The sequence below is a fragment of the Caretta caretta genome, chromosome 14, assembly GCF_965140235.1.
Source record: "Caretta caretta isolate rCarCar2 chromosome 14, rCarCar1.hap1, whole genome shotgun sequence".
In the NCBI taxonomy this organism is placed as follows: Eukaryota; Metazoa; Chordata; order Testudines; family Cheloniidae; genus Caretta; species Caretta caretta.
In genome coordinates, this window is record NC_134219.1 from 41,757,697 (window position 1) to 41,778,393 (window position 20,697).

The following is a 20,697-nucleotide window of genomic DNA, read 5'->3' on the forward strand; positions in this document are numbered from 1 at the left end:
GAGAGAAAGGGTTAAGCAACTTGCATGTAATTGACCCAGATTCAACCTTTAGAGATATGTTAGAAAAGTGTTTCCACATTAGATAAGCTTGAGCTTTGAAATGTAAACTTGTGTTGTTAAAGACATGGAAGGAGATGGTAACTGTAGTAGTATTACCAGCAGGAGAGTGAGTTTGTGTGTGTATGGGGGTGGGGGGGATGTGAGAAAACCTTGATCTATGCAGGAAATAGCCCGACTTGATTATGTAAAGAGTTGTCACTTTGGATGGGCTAGCACCAGCAGGAGAGTGAATTTGTGTGGGGGGTGGAGGGTGAGAAAACCTGGATTTGTGCTGGAAATGGCCCACCTGTTGATCACTTTAGATAAGCTATTACCAGCAGGACAGTGGGGTGGGAGGAGGTATTGTTTCATGATTTCTGTGTGTATATAAAGTCTGCTGCAGTTTCCACTGTAAACATCTGATGAAGTGAGCTGTAGCTCACGAAAGCTCATGCTCAAATAAATTGGTTAGTCTCTAAGGTGCCACAAGTACTCCTTTTCTTTTTGCGAATACAGACTAACACGGCTGTTCCTCTGAAACCTGTAGTAGTCTATGTTTACCTTTATCTTGTTAGAGGTTAACAATGGAACCTAACGGTTCCTGTCTAGGGCTGTATTCTGTTAAGTCAGAGATCAAAAGGGAATATTAACATGTAAATGAAACTTGGGTGTAATAATGTCATCGTCTGCATGTCTCTTTAAAGTTTGTGGTTAACTGTCTATGAACTGCTTTATGGATAATTACCTTATGTTAATCCCTGAAATTAATTACTGGTGATGTTTAGGAAATAGAAGCTTACTTCAAAAGCCTAGTGAACAATAGTTCACCCAAGGACTGTGTGCTGACGAGAGGCTGCAAAAATCTGTATAAAAACTCTTGGGACCTGATCTTTTTATCTCAGATCTTCTTAAGCTTTATTTGGGGGAAGTTCGAATCAGAAGACTGAGATCTCCAGTGCAGCTGGACCTCCCAGATATCGAACATTTGGACATTGGACTAGAACATGATGAAATGATTCTGAAAAGGATTCTATTCAATTCTAAAGCACCATCTCTGCAGTGAAACTGCCCTAAGGACTCTGTTCATGTCTGTGTGTATAATGATCTTTTAACCAATACTCTCTCTCTTTTCTTCTTTTAATAAATCTTAGTTTTGTTCATAAGAATTGGCTGTAAGCGTGTATTTGGGTAAGAACTGAAGTATTCATTAACTTGGTGGGTGATGTTTCTGATCCTTTGGGATTGGTAGAACTTTTTATAAGATGAACAAGATTTTTAGTAATCCCCATCATGTTGAAGTGGGATGTCTGGGAGGCAGCCCCAGGCTGGGTTGCTTCAAGGGAGCTGTGCTTTGGCCTCTGTGTAGCGGGTACGGTATTGTAGAAGCTGTTTGGTTGCTGGCTTGGTGAATTGAAATATTGGAATATCCACCAATTTTGAGGATTGTCTGCCCCATTCTTTGCAAAAAGAAAAGGAGGACTTGTGGCACCTTAGAGACTAACACATTTATTTGAGCGTAAGCTTTCATGAGCTACAGCTCACTTCATTGGATGCATTCAGTGGAAAATACAGTGGGGAGATTTATATACATAGAGAACATGAAACAATGGGTGTTAGCATACACACTGTAATGAGAGTTACATCTACCAATGTGATATATGCCATCATGTGCCAGCAATGCCCCTCTGCCATGTACATTGGTCAAACCAGACAGTCTCTACATAAAAAAATAAATGGACACAAATCAGACATCAAGAATTATAACATTCAAACACCAGTCGGAGAACACTTCAATCTGTTCGGTCACTCGATTACAGACGTAAAAGTTGCAATTCTTCATCATTCTTAAGATGAGCTATTACCAGCAGGAGAGTGGGGTGGGGGGAGAGAAAACCTTTTGAAGTGATAATCAAAGTGGGCCATTTCCAGCACATTTCCAGGAGTTAACAAGAACGTCTGAGGAACAGTGGGGGGGGGGGGAGGAATAAACAAGGGGAAATAGTTTTACTCAGTATAATGACTCAACCACTCCCAGTCTGTATTCAAGCCTAAGTTAATTGTGTCCAATTTGCAAATTAATTCCAATTCAGCAGTCTCTCGTTAGTCTGTTTTCGAAGGTTTTTTGTTGATGGATAGTCACTTTGAGATCACAAATCGAGTGACCAGAGAGATTGAAGTGTTCTCCGACTGGTTTATGAATGTTATAATTCTTGACATCTGATTTGTGTCCATTTATTCTTTTACGTAGAGACTGTCCAGTTTGCCCAATGTACATGGCAGAGGGGCATTGCTGGCACATGACGGCATATATCACATTGGTGGATGTGCAGGTGAACGAGGCTCTGATAGTGTGGCTGATGTGATTAGGCCCTGTGATGGTGTCCCCTGAATAGTGGGCACAGTTGGCAACGGGCTTTGTTGCAAGGATAGGTTCCTGGGTTAATGGTTCTGTTGTGTGGTGTGTGGTTGCTGGTGAGTATTTGCTTCAAGTTGGGGGGTTGTCTGTTAGCAAGGACTGGCCTGTCTCCCAAGATTTGTGAGAGTGATGGGTCGTCCTTCAGGATAGGTTGTAGATCCTTGATGATGCGTTGGAGAGGTTTTAGTTGGGGGCTGAAGGTGACGGCTGTCTGGGGAAGACAATGGGGACTGAATGGTTGGGGCTGGGGGAGCTGGGAAGCAAGGGGAGCTGGGTGCTGGGGCTATCAATTTTTTGGGGCTCATGGGATAAGAAGAGAGGAAGAGCACAGGGGTAGAGAGGTGCTGCCTCTCATCACTCACCCCCTCTGCCCCTTTCTCCCTGCCCCCTCTGCTTTTAGACAGCACCATTATCAGAGACTGGTTTCCACAGGGCCTTTTCTTCGAAGCCTGGTTTTCCCACCTCTGCTACAGCAGCATCAGCCTCTGCGAGGGAAGCAGCATTTCCTAGTGGATAGCAAACTGGCCTGGGACTCAGGAGTCTACTGGGAATAAATGGGGAGTAATCATATCAGTCTCCGAGAGTCTGTCTAGGGCAGGAAAAGTGGTTGGGATTAGCTAGTGCGTCTCCTTTATTCCTCCACCCCTGTTCTAGTCTAGACTGACTCTGAGCAATTTATTCCAATCCCCCATTAGCAGAGTGATTGTTAGAATCACTAAGTCCCCCCCTTTGGGGTGAGATTGTCTCATTCCCAGACATCCTCATATTCCTCTAGCTTATGCTGAAAAGCATTTAATTATTTTGTGCTGTTTCTCCCGTATACACCAGCATTCAATAGATTCTAAAAGAGCTGGAGCAGGGATTGTAAAATAATGTGGTGTTTTAACTTCTGTGTTGTTTGAGAGGGACTGGATGAGTCTGGGGGATTCCCTCCTGCCCCTATCAACCTCACCTGTCTTCTCTCACAGAGCAGCCTCTGCCCAAGCTGTGGAGAGTTTATCCTTTTCCCTTTCTACCCCTCCCGCTTCATGTGTGTCATTTACCACAGTGTCCTTTGCCCACCATGCTTAGGAATAAAGCTTTGATTTCTTTGATCCTCAATCGGGCCCCTGAAAACTTGAGAAGAAAATGTCACATTCCTGAAGGGGAAATTCAAATGAACCCCAAAGCACAGTTTGAGCTTCAATCCCTATTGCTAAAGTAGCATCTGGAGTTTTTCCAGGCAAATCCAGATCATTTCTAGATAGGAAGTTTTTGGTTAGGTTCGTCTTTTTTTCCTTTTCTTTTTTTTTTCCCCATTACGATGATGCTAAAACTTTTGTCAATAACACAGTCAAATTATGTGCTGGTGCTTAGTAAAGCAGGTTTAGCCTGTTCAGAAGGAAATAGGTAAATTTATTCTCCAGATTTTGAGTTTTAAGATTCTCTAGGATTTCACTTCATGAATGGGAAAGTGGTTTGTAGCCCACCCTGGTTTGTGTGGGGGGGTTCTTTTTGGTGAAGCCTGTTCTGCCACGTATTTTGATATTAAATTACTTTAACAGGATGTAACTCAGATTTATTGGGGACTTCAAAAGACAAATGATCACTTGCTAGAATAGTCCTTTCTGATTTTCTTTTCACGTTTCCCTATGTCGTGAGATTTTCTTGTCCTTTGAACAATGAAAATGATCAGCATCTATCCGCAAAAACACTAAGGTTGAGCACTCCGAGAGTCAGAGACTGAAATGGGGAAGGAAGTGACTGCCTGATCCCTGCAGAGATGTGAGATACAATCAGGATGGGGAGAGAGTGGTTGGGTGGACAGGGCCTTGACATTATCTGATTAAAATATGACCATGTAGAGCATTGTTGCTACCACTGTGATAAAATTGCAATGAATCTTACACAAAGTGTGCTGTGTAAGGTGTCAATGGAAAGGGCATGATTTGCTGAATATGACTATGCTACTTGTATGTATGTACCATTTTTGTATTTGAAGTTATGACTACTGGCTCTATACCTGTATTACAAAAATGTTTGCTCCTGGGTAACACCCACAAGGTAGTTCACCTGCACATCTTGGAGGAACTATTCAAGTTGAGTGGCCCATCAAAAGAACACTTAACTCACAATGGCAGATGCCAACCTGCGCTGAACGGACTTTATGTAATGGCCTCTACTGTGAGTGACTAAACGAAATCAGGCATGGACATGTGACTTGCCCATGTGACTCCACACACCATCTTGTTCCTGTGGTTTGCCACAGTGAGAACAATGAGGTTCCCTTCACTTGAGAGAAGTTATAAAAGGCCCTGGAAACATCTCTGTTTTGCCTTTTTCCTGCTCAAACCTGTGGACTATGGACTTATACTAATGGGAGCATTCTAACCAAAGGACTGAGGACTTCCCAATGATTTGGAAGCAGCCAGAGACTTGACTTAAGCCAGCAGTTTATTCCATCCCTGCTACAAGCCTGAACCAAGAACTTTGCATTTATTGTATGTATTTGATTCCTTTAATCAAATGTTAAGTCTCACCTTTCTTTCTTTTTCATAAATAAGCCTCTAGATTTTAGATACTAAAGGATTGGCAACAGCATGATTATTGGGTAAGATCTGAGTTATATATTGACCTGGGTGTTTGGCTGGTCCTTTTGGGATCAGAAGAAACTGCTGTTTAATTAAATTAATTGTAAATAACCACTCATTAAGTTCAGGCTTTTTGGTGGTGATATAAGGGCTTGAATGCCTAAGGAAACTGCTTTTTGGACGTCTTGTTAGCCAGTGTGGTGAAACAGAAGTTTATTTTTGTTGCTGGTTTGGTATATGTCATGGGAGAATAATCACCAGTTTTGCGGTGTGTCTGCCTCATTTCTCAGCAGTTTGTCCTGAATTTGGTATTTTCAGTTGTGACCCAGGGAGGCACTGTTACAGGCACAGTTTGCTCTTGTCAGCCAGACAGCTGAGGCTGAGAACTGTGAACTCACTGCACATGTCCCAGAGAGAGAGGAAGTGTCCTAGGAGTGCTGGATGAAGTGATCCTTGAACTCTAAAGGGCTACCAATGATGCCCCAAGAGGACTGAAGTGGAGAGGGGTCGGCGTTTCCCCATTACTGAGAGGAGGAGGTCAGGCAAATGCCTCTCTCATGGATTGTTAGCGCTTTTCTACCAGCTTTAACTTGTTCCTCTTTCCCTGGGGCGCGTGTGTAGCTGGAGCACCAATGTGCTGGGCTGGAGCTGAAATGCACCATGCTGAGCTGGGTGTTGGATGGGGTGGGGGATTTAGCTTTTATTTCTTGCTTTGAAAAGAACAAAGTAGCATTTGGTTTATCAAACTCCCAGTGTCCCTTGTCTTCAATAATGAGGGGGAGGGGAAATGGTCTTTAATGGACTCTGAGGTTGTCCGGCTGTCACCCATTGATGCAGCTGGGGAAAAGGCTGGTATTCTGGGGTGTATTAATGTGTATTAATGTGAGTGTTGTGTGTAAGTTTGCAGGAGGTCGTTGTCCTGCTCTGCTGGGCACTGGGGAGGCCTCAGCTGGAGTCCTGTGTCCAGTACTGGGCACCACACTTTAGGAAAGAGGAGGACAAATTGGATCGAGTCCTGAGGAGAGCAACAAAAACGGTAAAAGGTTGAGAAAACCCGGCCTGTGGCGGAAGGTTAAAAGAAGTGGGTCTATTAGTCTTGAGAAAAGCAGACTGGCCATGGTCTGCAGACCTGCTAAGGGCTGTTATACAGAGACTGGGGATCAGTTGTGCTCCGTGGCCACTGAAGGGAGGATGAGAAGTAAAAAGTGTTAAACTGCAGCAAGGGAGATTTAGGTGCGAGATTAGGAAACTTTCTAACCATGCAGGTATTTAAGCTCTGGAATAGCTTCGAAGGGAGCTTGCGGAATCCCTGGCATTGGAGCGGGGTGGGTTGTTTGTTTTTTTTTAAGCCCCTTGGAGGTGTTATTTTGCCATCCTTGAGCTCCACAGGCTGAAGGTTCCGGCTGTGACGTTTTCTCAGGGTGCCCAGGACTGTGAATCTCCTTGTTGCCTCAACGCAAGGGGGACGTGCTGCTGCTGAACTGGGTGTCTGTTCCCTGTCACCTCCAGCCTTTTAGCTCCCCACACAAACTCCCCAGGGCTCTGCTAGTCCTTACTTAGCCTTGCAGGTTCACACTAGGCACAACCTTGTCCTCAAGCTCCTCCATCATGTCCTTCTCTAGTGTCCAGCCCCTCTCCACTAGACACTCAAATTTCCAGGTAAGCTGTCCCCAAAGGGATCATACCAGCTTGTTTCAAGATTAGATACAGGCACTAACTGTGAAATATCAGTATCACCAGGCTTTTTAACATAAAGTATGTTGTCATGTAATGAAACAGTAGAACCACGAAGGCTTTTACAACGTGTTCTTATGTATCACTCCTAATAGGTTCAAGGGTTTTTCCAGAAAACCCTGCACATTTTTACAGTTCTTGGTATCCGCACCACAGTCAGAAAAGTTAACATTAGCATTAACATTAAATTTATTACAAGTGTACATTCACAATCAGTTTTGTTATGCCTTTGGCTCAATACCATTGGGGTTTTGGCATTTTAGGGTTAACCTAAAAAGAAAAGGAGGACTTGTGGCACCTTAGAGACTAACCAATTTATTTGAGCATAAGCTTTCGTGAGCTACAGCTATGAAAGCTTATGCTCAAATAAATTGGTTAGTCTCTAAGGTGCCACAAGTCCTCCTTTTCTTTTTGCGAATACAGACTAACACGGCTGTTACTCTGAAACCTAGGGTTAACCTGTGGCTTTCATTAGCACATAAACTTTTTCCCTTTCTCCCTGTTCCCAAGGGTCAAAATTTGAACTCTTTTGTGTAAGAGAATCCATTGGCTGGCTGGGTGAATCCTCTGCTAATGGCCGTGGGCAAGTCTTTCTCCCCCCAGTCAGTCCGGTAATTTGCATCAACACAGACACTAGCTTGTTTACTAGTTTTCAGATCCCCAAGTATTACCAATCCCAAGGCTGGACTCTGTCTTAAAGAGATCCCATCCATTTTCACTAGCATGTTAGACTCAAGGTTCTTTTGTCCTTCCATTACCAACCTCTGCTTCCACATGGAATCAGATGTCAAGTCCATTACGAGACTACAGGTCATATTCAAATTGTCTAGAGATGAGAGTTTACCTGCTGTCCCCTGCATCCTTGTGGATTCAGTTATAGGGCTGTTCTGCTCTGAAAAACCAGTAACCCGATCTTTCCTCACTACCTGAGTCACAGACTGCTTACTTAAAGAATCGACATGGAGACATTCATGTTCCAACAACATTGTCTCCCCAACAAGCTGTCTAAGTTTATAGGGCTGTTTAAACTCCCTAACATTTTTTTTTTCATCTGAAATCTTTTCAAAGCAAGGCCAGTGGATTCATATACATTTGAAAGACTCTGGCCCTTACAGTGTGGTTCCCCTCCGCCCTGGAGAGGGACAAGCTCCTCTGGACACCAAAGTGGGCGGAGCCAGCGAATCCTGCACCCGCCCCCTAGAGGTCAAGGCGCAGGACAGGAAGTATAAAAGCCCAACCCCAGAGCTCATTACAGGAGCAGCTGCTGGAGAGGCTAGATGCCTGTAGCCTAGCTGGGAGACCCCAGCAACCAGCAGCAGACCAGAAGGTTGGCCCGCTTGACCAGAGCCCGGAGGAGCTGCCTAGCCTGCCCCTCGCCAGTTACCCACAGGAGCTGCCAAGCCTACTCCTCGCCATTTTCCCTGAAGATCCCATGGTGCTGGACCCCCCCCCGGAGGACACCATCCAGAACCAGGTACCTCTGGAGGGGGAGTTCAGAAGTAGCCCATGGGCAGCCGACCCTAGTCTGGCTGCAGCACTGCCAAAGCCTATGTCAATGTGTTGAAGCCAGGATCCCTCCCTGACTCACTCAGCAGCTGGCCTTCTGCCGCTGCTAGGGCCCCGGGCTGGGACGCAGTGGAGTGGGTGGGCCTGCGTCCCCCCTGCCACCCAGCTTGTGGGTGGCAGTCTCCCCCTCTCCCAGGCCCCACTGAGCCAAGAGCCTGGGCTTATTGTTTACCTGCCTTTTTCAGCCTATGCCTGAGGTCCTGAGCCATTGACTCTTTGCTGCCCTGCTCAGACCCGGGGCCTGCTAATTATATAACTGTTTGCTCACCCCTTGCCTGAGGACCTGAGCCCATGACTCACTATTGCCTGCTGACCATGGGCCGTGCGTAAATAACTGTCTGTGTTTGCCTCTACTGCTGCCATGGTGAGAGACTCCCACGGCCAGGCTAATTCCCTGTCACAACTGGAAGGAAGTACCGAGGCGGCGTGGTCCCCCGCCTCCCCGGAGAGGGATGGGCCCTGGCCAAACCCCTCCACACGTGGTGGAGAATGTGGGCAGTGATCCCCCGATCCTGGTGAGAAGGGATTGGAGGAGGAACGTTCCTGGGATGACCACGGATATGGACAAGCTCATTAAGTTCCTGGCCGTGAGCCAGCAGCAGGCAGCCCATCTCCAGCAGCTGGTGCAGCAGTTAGGGGTGCAGCAGCAACAGCTGATTTTGGAGCTGGGGTGCCAGAACCGGGACCACCAGCAGCAATGCCTGCAGCAGCTGGTGACTCCGCTCCCCCATCCTGCGAAACCCCAGCCGGGAGATGCCGCTGGGACGTCCAGCATAGCCCCGCCAATCTGGGTGACCGAGATGGGCCCCAACAATAACCCCGAGGCCTTCCTTGTGACCTTTGAGAGGGTGGCGTGAGTTGCGGGGTGGGTCCGAGACCAATGGGCCACCCTCCTGGCTCTGTGTCTGACCAGGACTGCCCAAACTGTGTAATGCGGGCTATCGACAGAGAAGGCACGGGACTACGCTCGGGTAAAGGCAGCAATTCTGGATGCCTTGGACATCAGCCCAGAAACCTTCTGGCAGCAGTTCCGGAGTCTGACCTACCCTACAGGTGCCCGACCTCAGTTGGTGGCCCTGGAGCTTAGGGAGGTGTTGGATGGGGCAAGGGTGTGGACAGGGGTTGGGGCAGTCAGGGGACAGGGAGCAGGGGGGTTGGATGGGGCGGGAGGTCCCAGGAAGGGGTGGTCAGGGGACAAGGAGCAGGGGGGATGGTTGGATGTGTCAGGAATTCTGAGGGGGGCAGTTAGGGGGCAGGAAGTGGGAGGGGATGGATAGAGGGCAGGGGGCCAGGCTGTTTGGGAAGGCACAGCCTTCCCTACCTGGCCCTCCATACAGTTTTGGAACCCCAATGTGGCCCTCAGGCCAAAAAGTTTGCCCACCTCCTGACCCAGATTGTCCCTGGGGAGCTCCACTTTCTGCCTTGCACACATCCCTGTAAGAATCCGGACAGCCTGGAGAAGACAGACCTTTCCTTGAATCCATACTAATGGCTTCCTCTTAGAGAAAACAGGCTGACAGGGTCACTAGCCATGTGGGCTTTTCCTCTCATGGCAGAGAGTGAGGAACGCATTTTGAGACTTTGACCTCCGAGTCTCACGCACAACGCCCACTTGCTTTGAAATTAGCTCTTTTCTGTTAATGTTCCTCATTTTCATTCCACAAGGCTTCTTCCTCGTTTGATACGTTATTTCATTACAGGGGTATACACAATGCAAATGTTTGCTACTACATTATAACAAGGTATAGTTAAGTGAAAAAATGCAAGTAACATCCTATTGGTTGTCATGAAGTTTAAACGCCAACTACACACGTATACATTTAACAGTCACTTTGATCTAGCCTATCCTAATACACAAGTGAATTGGTCTAGGGCTCTGGCACCTGCTCTGCCAGTGTCAGACAGTTTACACCAGGAAACCTGGTGGAGGGATATAGAGATGCTCTGGCTAATCCCAACCACGTTTCCGACCACAGAGAGAACCTCAGAGAATGAGGCTACACAGGCAGAGGTGAGATCTCCACGTGTCCCACAAAAGGCCCTGTGGGAATCGGCCCCTCTCAGTGGTGCTGTCTGAATGCAGCGGGGGCAGGGAGAAGGGGAAGAGGGGGTGAGTGAGGAGAGGCAGCACCTCTCTATCCCTGTGCTCTCCCTCTCCTCTTATCCCATGATCCCCAAACACTCGATAGCCCCAGCTCCCCCAGCCCCAACCATTCAACACCCAGTTTCCTCCCCCTAACCCATCGGCCTGGTCCCTCAATATTTGATCCCCCAGAGCCCAGCACCCTGGGGGATTCAGGGAGGGGAGGAGTTATCAGCCCCCAGGGACACTCCCCCTGCAGGGAACAGCTCCAGGTAAGTGGGGGAGCCCAGCCCAGGGGCTGGTGCAAGATGGGGGGTGGGGACAGATGTGTAGAGTGAAGGCGGGGCCTACCCCAAGTGTCCTCCTCCTCCTCTCCATGGCAGGGGGATCCAAGCTGGAAGAGGAAGGGAGAGGGGGGAATTTCAGCCAGACAAGAGGGACCAGTTGGAGGAGTTTCTCTCTCTCTCTCTCTCTCCCTTCCCCTGCCTGTGGCCCATCAGCTCAGTAGACAGGGCTGTAGCAGGGAGGAGGGGCTGATGGGGGCTTCTCCTCTGCCTGGGGTTTGCTTAGACCAGGCAGAGCCAGATGTTCACTGACCGGCTGCTGCTGGATCCTCACCCCAGCGATGGGCAGGTGGATCCTTGGGAGCCAAATGCCCTTGAAATGCGTTTGTCACCATGGCCAGCCCTTGTTAGGGCCCTGAGAGAATTTCCCTGCTGTGTGGAGGAGTCTCTGATGTCCAACATGGTGTTAGCACCACTTGGAGCATTTTCCACACTGAGAACATCTCAGAGGTTTCTTCGCTGTGCGGATTTGCTGATGCTGATACTCCAGGAGCACCAAATGAACCTTCCCCGACGTTCAAGGTGTCTCTGCTGTGCGGGTCACTGAAGTGTGAAGTAAAATTGAATCTTTTCCTGCAGACAAGCTATTTCTAGGGTCTCTCTCCCTTGCAGATTTCTGATGTTTGGTGAGCTCTGAGCTCTTACTGAAGCTTTTCCCACAGTCAAGGCACTTATAAGGTCTCTCCCTCGTGTGGATTCTCCCATGTAGAGTAAGGTGTGAGCGCCGAGTGAAAGTTTTCCCACAGTCCAGGCATTTATGGGGTTTCTCCCCTGTGTGGGTTTTCTGATGTGTATTAAGGGTTGATTTCAAACTGAAACTTTTCCCACACTCAACGCATTTATAGGGTCTTTCTCCTGTGTGGACTCTCCCATGTTTAGTAAGGGATGAACTTTCCATAAAACTTTTCCCACATTCGAGGCATTTATAGGGCCTTTCTCCCGTGTGAATTCTCCTATGGTTAGTAAGCGCTGAGTTTGTGATAAAATCTTTCCCACAGTTGAGGCATTTATAGGGCCTTTCTCCAGTGTGGATTTTCCCATGTTTAGTAAGGTATGAACTTTCCATAAAACTTTTCCCACACTCGAGGCATTTGTACGGTCTTTCTCCTGTGTGAATTCGCCCATGTTTCATAAGGGATGAACTTTCCATAAAACTTTTCCCACACTCAAGGCATTTATAAGGTCTGTTTCCTGTATGGATTCTCCTATGTTTAATAAAATACGAGGTCTGACCGAAAGTTTTCCCACAGTCCAAGCATTTATGCAGTTTCTCTCCCGTATGGGTTCTCTCGTGTCTAACAAGGTGTGATGCAGTAATAAAAACTTTCTCACACTGAAGGCATTTATGGCGTCTCTCTCTTGTCTTCAGACATGGATGTCTAATAAAGTTTGAGTGCTGAATGAAACTTTTCCCACACTGAAGGCATTTATATGGTCTCTCTGCCATATGGATTTTCCTATGATTAGTAAGATGTGAGTGCTGACTGAAGCTTTTCCCGCAGTCCAAACATTTATGGGGTCTCTCTCCTGTGTGGGTTTTCTGATGTGTATTAAGGGTTGATTTCAAACTGAAACTTTTCCCACACTCGAGGCATTTATAGGGTCTCTCTCCCGTGTGGATTCGCCCATGTAGAGTAAGGTGTGAGCGCCGACTGAAAGTTTTCCCACAGTCCAGGCATTTATGGGGTTTCTCTCCTGTGTGGGTTTTTTGATGTGTATTAAGGGTTGATTTCACACTGAAACTTTTCCCACACTCGAGGCATTTATAGGGTCTCTCTCCCGTGTGGATTCGCCCATGTAGAGTAAGGTGTGAGCGCCGACTGAAAGTTTTCCCACAGTCCAGGCATTTATAGGGTTTTTCTCCTGTGTGGGTTTTCTGATGTGTATTAAGAGTAGATTTGAAACTGAAAGTTTTCCCGCAGTCCAGGCATTTATGGGGTTTCTCTCCTGTGTGGGTTTTCTGATGTGTATAAAGGGTTGATTTCAAACGGAAACTTTTCCCACACTCAAAGCATTTATAGGGTCTCTCTCCTGTGTGCAGTCTCTGGTGTATAATAAGACATGGCTTCTCACTGAAGCTTTTCCCACAGTCTACGCATTTATAGGGCTTCTCTCCTGTGTGGGTTCTCCCATGGCTAATAAGGTTTGCACTGAAACGGAATCTTTTCCCACACTCAAGGCATTTGTAGGGGGTCTCTTCACTGTGACTTGTCTGCTGGATTGTGGTTTCCTTAGGATCCTTGCATCCTCCGCCACGTTCAGTAGATTCACCTAGTTTGTTCCTAAGATAATTTCCCAGCTGCATCTCTGATCTGTGTTGATCTCCCCAGGCTTCTCCTTGTTCCAAGCACTGGAAAAAATTCTTCTCAGCTCTTCTCAAAAATATCCACTGCGGTTCCACTTTCCGAGGACCTTCCTGCTGCTGATTCTCCTCCTTGTTCTCACTCACTGTCCTATCACCTGCTGGGAGAGAGAGAATCCAGACAGGAGTCACTGCCTGTGCCTGGAGAAAGGACAGAAAGGGGAATAGCAGAGAGGGAAAACACAACACAGTGACTGTTGGGGAGCTGGAGACATTGGATTCTGCCTCCATATCCCACCCAAACTCACCCAGGAAAGTAAAGTCAGGGAGGAAATTCCCAACAGCTAACAGGATGGGTGGGAAGCAGTGACTGATATTTACCTTCATAATATGACATGGGCTGACTGCAGCCCTGACCTGGGTGAGATGGGGCAGAACTGGGGGCTTTTGCTCACGGCACATTTCGGGAGTCCCAGCTTTTTCCTTCTCTCACCAGATGTTTCTGTCTCAGTTTCCCTGACTCCTCACCTGTGCGGGCCCCTCTCAGGCTCTCTCCTTCCTTAGTGGCCTGGAGATCCGGGACCCACGGCTCTTCCCCTCGTTCCAGCCGGGCGATCAGGTCCGGTTTGGGACTGGAGAATCCTGCGCAGGGGGTGAAATCAGGCAAGGTCAGGGAGCATGGAGCATTGGTAAAGTATTTGTCACAAGGAACATTCCCTGAGTTTTACCTGATCCTACATGGGACTGTGGTAACTCAGACCCTTTGGGAGCAGCAGAGATCTGGTGTGTGTGGGGGGGGTGTTGTTATATTCTCACTAGGAGGTCTCAGGCATGGGCAACGGATATCAGAGGCAGGGGGAGGCTGAGCCTCCCCAAACAGCCAGGTGTGGCCCCGCCCACATTCCACCCCCAGTCCCCCTCCTGCTTCCTGCTCTGCAGGCGGCCAGCTCTTCCATTGCTGCCCAGCCTCCCAGCGCTCCGGGGCTGGGAAGGATGGGGCTGCGCTGCCCGGCAACCTGGCACTCCGGGGGGCCTGGGGCCACGCTGCCCAGCAACCATATTTCCCTCTAAGGTGCATGCCTGCAGAGCCATGCATGAGGTAATGAAGGGCCACACACCTAATTAGTGGAGCCCTGCAGGTGTGACTCCGCTAATTAGGTGCCTCCTGGACCCTGGAGAGAGGATGTGGAAGGTGAGGGAAATAGGGGGTAGGTGGGGGGAAATAGGGAGTGGGTGGGAGTGTAGAAACTAAGTTTGGAGTGTCTCAGGACTCCCTCCCCCAGCTGGGCTGCATGCGGCAGCCGGGCAGAGACGCGACTTTCCCCAGTGGCCGCCTCTCTGCAGCTCCAGCTGGGCTGCGGCGGCAGGGAGAGAGTCTGATTCTCAGTCTCTCCCAGCCCTAGCTGGACTGTAGGGGTGGGGAGAGACTTCTGTTGGAGAAAAAACACTGTTACTGCTTCCTGGAGTTAGCTTTTTGAAAAGAATCCAAATAAATCATCTCTTCTCCTCTGCAAAACGGTCATTAAAAGTCACATTTAATAACGTTTTTTGTAATCACAAAAGTGACAATGTATTCGTTCTGCCTAGCTTTTGCACTGGATGCCGTTGCAGAATTACTTAACTGGTACATAGGTTAATTAATGCTACTTCCACCAGCTGCTTAAAACGTTTGGACTTCACTTTGCTTGGAACATGTATTGCAGCTTTAAAGTTTGATTTGCAGTATCACTCTTGTATTTTCTATCCTGTCATGTCCCAGTCCCAGCTCCAGGGTTGCAGTGGCCTGGAGAGATGCCTCTCCTAATGGAAAGCACTTGGATTCCAGACAAGTGATTTCCATTAAGCTTTCACATTTGTTTGGGGAGAGGATTGGAAACCATTAAGGCCAGATCTTTGCTATCTGGTCTAGTTCTGGCCTTTGACTCATAAGTAGTAAGCACTAGGGCAGGGATCTCCAACCTTGTTACTCCCAAGATCACTTTTTGAATTTAAGGGCAACCCAGGATCTGCCCTGCCCTTTCCCCAAAGCCCTGTCCCACTCACTCCATTCCCCCTGCCTCGTCACTCGCTCTCCCCCACCCTCGCTCACTTTCACCAGGCTGAGGTAGGAGTTGGGGTTTGGGAGGGGGTGTGGGCTCTGGGCTGGAGACGAGGGGTTTGCAGTGTGGGAAGGGGCTCTGGGCTGAGTCTGGGGTTGGAGTGCAGGAGGGGGCTCTGGGTTGGGGCAGTGTTGGGGTGCAGGCTCTGGGAGGAAGCTCTGGGTTGGGGAAGTGTTGGGGTGCAGGAGGGGGTACAGGGTACTGGCTCTGGGAGGGGGGTCAGGGCTGGGGCAGAGTGTTGGAGTGTAAGAGGGGGTGGGGGTGCTGGCTCTGGGAAGGGGGTCATGGCTGGGGCTGAGGTGCAGGAGGGTCTTCGGGTACAGGCTCCAGGAGGGGGCTGAGAGCTGGTTTGGGATGCTGGCTCTGGGAGGGGGATCAAGGCTGGGCTTTGGGGTGCAGGAAGGGGTTTGGGGTGCTGGCTCAGGGAACGGACTCAGTGCTGGAGTTTGGGATGCGGCCTGCCGCTGGGCAGCACTTACTGCTAAGGCAGGCTCCCTGCCTACCCCAGCCCCACACCGCTCCTGGAAGGGGCCAACGTGCCCTATGGCCCCTGGGAGGGGGCGGGCAGAACGTTGCTCGGCACCCTGCCCCTCTCTGCAAGCACCGCCCCCGCAGCTCCCATTGGCCACAGCCCCATCCCCAGCGCCGAGCCACTGGCCCACCCAAGAGTCAGGCCGGCCCCAGAACCAGGCTGGTCCGCTGGCTCCCTCAAGCAGCAGGCCAGCCACAGTGCCGGGCGCTGGCCAGCAGCACCAGGACAAGCCACCTCACTCCCTATCCCTCTGAGCAACAGGTGGGCAGCGGGCGGTGCGTGGCCCTTCCACCCATCCCAGAGGACACGGCAGGCGGAACGGTGGCCTGGCGTGCAGGAGTGCTGGGGTGGCACCCCAGTGCTGGGCGGCCGAAGCAGGCTCCCTAGAGAGTAGCCTGCCTGGGTGGGGCCTAGTAGCTGCACTGCAGGTAGGAGGATGCAGAGAGTGGGCAAGGCCACCCATGGCTATTTAGGTAGGCACAGCCTTCCCTTGCCTACATTACACAGTGCCCATGATGCCAGGGGTTCTCAGCCTTTTTCTCTCTGAGCCTCCCCCCTCTGCACCCCAACATGCTATAAAAACTCCTCAGCCCACCTCTGCCAAACCAACTGTTTTTCTGCATATAAAAGCCAGGGCCTGCATTAGGGGATAGGGAACAGGGCAATTACGTGGGGTCCCACGGAACATGGGGCCCCGCAAAGCTAAGTTGCCCAGGCTTTAGCTTCAGCCCTGGGCTTCTGTCCCATGCAGTAGGGCTTCCACTTTCTCCCCTGGGCACCAGCAAATCTAATGCTGCCCCTGCTTGGCGGCCCCCCTGAAACCTGCTCATGGTTCCCCAGGGCACCCTGGGCCTCTGGTTTAGAACCACTTCACTTTGCAAGCCATTCCTTCCTAAGCCATCCGGGCAGTAAGCTATGCAGACCCCACAGCTTCTAATAAGCAAAGGCACAGGAATCCCTTACCCAGGGAGGTCACCGTCTCGTAATTCTCTTCCATGACATCCCTGTAGAGGGCTCTCTGAGCGGGGTCCAGCAGAGCTCCCTGCCCCTGGGTGAAATACACAGCCACCTCCTCGAAGGTCACCGGCATCTGGAACAAGAATCCCCCACTCAGCACCTTCTGCCCCAGCCACGATTCCCCTATTCATCAGGGAGGAGGCCTAGAGAAGCAGAATTCCACCCCCACCCTGCTCAGAGCAGCCAGGAGGCTTCAGGGGGTGGGAGAAGGTGAGAGCTCCTTGTCGCCCCCAGCACACGGAGCAGGGCAGGGTCTTCTCATTTCCCACCCGCCTGCCAGGCACAGGCTGATACGGGAAGCAGAGCTCTGAGCCGGGGACAGGGACAGGAATCCCGACAGCTTCCCTTCGTACTTCACAGCAGCCTCTGGCCAGTGGGGTCAGGCTCCAGCACTGGGAGTCTGGTCAGTTTTCCCAGCCCTGCCCAGGGGGCTGTTTCCTGGTTCAGAAATGGGGGATTGTTTCCCCTCCCCCGCACCCATCAATGGGCCTGTTCAGAAAATCAGGCCCAGGTTGATCACGTTCCAGCAGGTTTATCACACCCTGTCCCCTCCCTGTGTCTTTTCTGCCCCTCTCCCTCTACAACAACCCCCCTGAAGCTACCTGAAAATCCCCTACCTGAGCTGGCTCCATCACAGCCATTTCCCGTCCCTGTCCCCTGGAAGATGGGACCATCTGGAGAGAAACTTGGACGTGATTCCTCAGCCTGCCAGGGTGAGATGAGCAATTCGGGAGGGGGGGTCAGAAGGGGCTTGAGTCCATGTCACACCCCGATTACCCCCAGGCTCTCTCCCTGCAGACAGACTGCCACGCTGGGAAGAAACCTAGTTAGTTTATTACCACCCAGGCCAGGCCCCTCTCAGCAGAACTAAACTCACTGGGGCACTTTTAAACTCTCCCTGTAACAGTGTCTGAGCGCAATGCTGGAAAAAGAGCAGAATCAAAGGCGCCTCTTAGGGGGATTCCCTGTGACACTGTTCCCAAAGGCAGCATGTCCCCCCACTCTCCGACCAGCCCAGTGATTCAAGAGAAATTAACTGGCTTTTCCTCTCTCTGCTCCTCACCATGTTCCCAGGAGTATCACTCTGCCCAGGGGTGAAGCAGGGAATGGATCTGTGCAGGTTTGGGAGCTGGGAACCTCCCTCCCCAGTTCCTGCTCCTGCTGCCCCTTTCAGTCCCTCCACTCTCCCTTTCTGTCCCCTTCCCTCTTCCCCTCCCCACTGCCTGGGAGAACTGGTGACTGCCCCCATTTACATGGGTGTTTGCTCTCCGGTAGACACATCTGCTCCTGGGACAACTAACTGGGGTTTGAACCTCGCTGTGTCACTGAGGGACCCGCAGACACATGGGGAGCTCCCCCCGCAGCCCCCACATACCCCACTCCTATCCAGTACAAAACTCACCAGCAGGTTCCTGAAAGGGGCCCTTTGTGCAGACTCACATTCCTGCCCAGGCCCAGCCCTTACCCCCAGGTCTCTCTCCTCACCTGCCAGCTCTGGCTCAGGGGCTGGTGTCAGCAGAGCCTGGGGCTGCCCCAGGAGCTGGTTCCAGCTACCGCTGAAAGTGCCCACCTGGACTGGGCGCAGAGGGGCTTTAATGAAGGTCTCTCCCAGGCCCTGACTCTGCTGCTCAGTCTGGGCTCCCAGCTCAAAATGGAGGCGGCAGCAGCTTCTGACCCAGGGAGCTCAACTCCAGGACTGTAATTACATGAGCAGGGAGAGACACACACACCCCGGCCTCCTCCTCTCCCTTAGCAATAGCCGGAGCCCTTTGGTGGCAGCAACTAACAACTGAGCCTCCCTGTCCTGCCCCTGCAGCCCCCAGGACCAGGCAGGCAGAGGCTGATCCCACTGGCCCATCCGCACTCGCCCTCTGCCAGCGTCAGCAGTGACTCCGGTCTCACACCGGTGTGGCCGAGATCTGAATCCGGCCTGGAAATCAGACCAGGGCCCTGGGCAGCCCCAAACACTCAGGAAACAGACCCCAAAATCAGGAGTCGGTCTTTTTTTTTATTTTTAATCTAATAATAAGCGCGGGGGGGGGGGGTTGCACAGAAGGAAGGGGGATGGCTGTGCAGATTTGCCTTGTAGCTTCTGTGCTCTGAGGGGTTGTTCGCCAGCCAACGCACCCCCATGCTTTTTTGACCATTTCTAGGAGAAAAAAAATCCCCACTAGCAGCTGGGAGGGGAATCCCCCTCGCCCCCACACCCCATGGCGCGGGGGAGCTGCCTGGTATCCCTGGCTCTCCCTTCCCCAGCCAGTCTGCTCTTGCTCTCACCGTCTCCTCCCTCGTAGTGCCCCCCCCACATCTTCCCTTTATTCCAGCCTCGTTCCCCTCCGCCCCATAATTCTCCCCTTGCCCCCTAACTCCCCTGCAGCGCCCTGTCCTCCCTTCAGCCACCCCTCCCCAATCCCATCCTGCCCCCTGCATCCCTATCCCCATCCTCCCGGCCCCTCACACATCCCTGTTACCCCCGCCTGCCCCCCCCCTTTAGCCTCCTTCCCCTGCAGCCCGGGGGTGCCGGGGGGGGGGCGGGTCTCTCTTACCTTCCCTCCGAGCGGGGCCCCCCGGGGCAGGGGCCGGGCCGGGAAGGGGCCCTGGCCGGGCTGGGGGCTCTGCCCTGGGAGAGGCTCCCGGGGAGCAGCGGGCAGGGCCCGGCTGGAGGTTCCCCCCTCCCGGCTGCAGCCCGGGCTCCGGGCTCCCAGCACCAGCCGCCGGGGCTCGGGGATCTCGCCGGGAGCCAGAGTCCCCGCAGCGGCTGCGAGTCACTTCCTGCGGCCGGGCCTGAGCCCCGCGATCGCTCCCAGACGCATCCCAGCTGCTCCTGGGTCCTAGCGATAATCCCATCGCATGCAGCCGCCATGCCGCAGACCCTGCCCCCTGGGGGCCCCACTTACCCTGGGCACAGTTGGGGGCATCGTGCAGAAAAGCCACAGGATCAATGGGAGGACAGAAAGGAGACTTCCCTCATCCTGGGGAGTGGGGGACAAGGGGGCCTTCTATGGAGACTGGGAATTGTTCCAGAGAGTCCCCAATATCAGGAGGACAGAGGTGATGTGGGGTGCCTCCTGGGCACCCCACCTCTCCTGAGCACAGGCAGCTTCTCCCAGAGCTCTGTAGACGTCCTGCACAGAAACCACAGGATCAACGGGGGGACAGAAAAGAGACGTGCAGATCCTGGGGAGGGGGGAGAAAGGGGGTTTCTAGGGAGATTCAGGGTTGTTCCAAAGGATCCAGGGGTGACGGGGAGCCTGGAATACTCTGTGTATGATTTGCTCTGGTAATAGACTGGCACAGGGAGCAGTTGGTCACAGCTGGTCTCTTGTCTCCACACCCCACTCATAGGCTACCAGCCCTGGGCCTGAGCTCCCAGCTCTGCTCCCCTTGCTTGGGTCATGGAACTGTCAGAGCTTTACCACTGGGTTCCTCTGGTTATCTGTGGTCCAGATAGAGCCCGGGGTGGGTTAAGCAAAACCCCTCATATCCACCCTCCAATGCACTATTCTCTTTGCCCTTGCAAGAGCTACTAATGTAGGTACACTCCAACCTCACAAGAAGCACAGTGGGGACATGCAACGGCAGTTTAATTCCAATGCTTTAATAAAAGTAGCATAACTTGTTGCACAGAAACTTGCCACTGAAGGCATACCCTTGGATATCTAATCCTTCTTCCTCAGCCTCCAGAGAAAGAGACTATCTTCTGTGCACCTGAGCAGCCCTTTATATATGGCTCTCGCTGGCTCTGATTGGCTGCTGCAACAAGCCTCCCCTTGATTGGCTCTCTCAATAAGCCTTTTCCTGGCTGGGTTCTGCACAGCCTCTCCAAGGCTGCTTTAACCCTTCTGTTAACCCACCAGAGGAAGCGGTGCAGGTTGCTGCATCTAATCAATTCAAAAATTTCAGGGAATGTCTTAGGCAGCCCTATGGAGATGGTGGATGATGTGGGTGAAAATTGGAAAATTATAAGGGGAAATAGGGGACCCGTGAGTAGATGC

The 20,697-nt window shown here is 51.3% G+C and overlaps 1 protein-coding gene across 3 annotated transcripts; it reads right to left on the reverse strand.

The window, feature by feature from the left end:
• Positions 1–6,814: 6,814 nt before the first annotated feature.
• On the reverse strand, positions 6,815–19,515 carry LOC125621545 (uncharacterized). 3 transcript variants are annotated; one of them, XM_048818445.2, is made up of 5 exons: positions 19,249–19,515; positions 17,320–17,407; positions 16,649–16,775; positions 13,583–13,696; positions 6,815–13,212 (listed from the first exon to the last, which is right to left on the reverse strand). In XM_048818445.2, the coding sequence occupies exons 2-5, from the start codon at positions 17,374–17,376 to the stop codon at positions 11,270–11,272; spliced, it is 2,241 nt and encodes a 746-aa protein (XP_048674402.2). In that variant the 5' UTR covers positions 17,377–17,407; positions 19,249–19,515; the 3' UTR covers positions 6,815–11,269. The 3 variants fall into 3 exon arrangements, with proteins under 3 accessions (XP_048674402.2, XP_048674401.2, XP_048674403.2); XM_048818444.2 differs by having other exon boundaries at positions 6,815–13,215; positions 19,249–19,514; XM_048818446.2 differs by lacking the exon at positions 17,320–17,407 and having other exon boundaries at positions 6,815–13,215; positions 19,249–19,514.
• Positions 19,516–20,697: the final 1,182 nt, after the last annotated feature.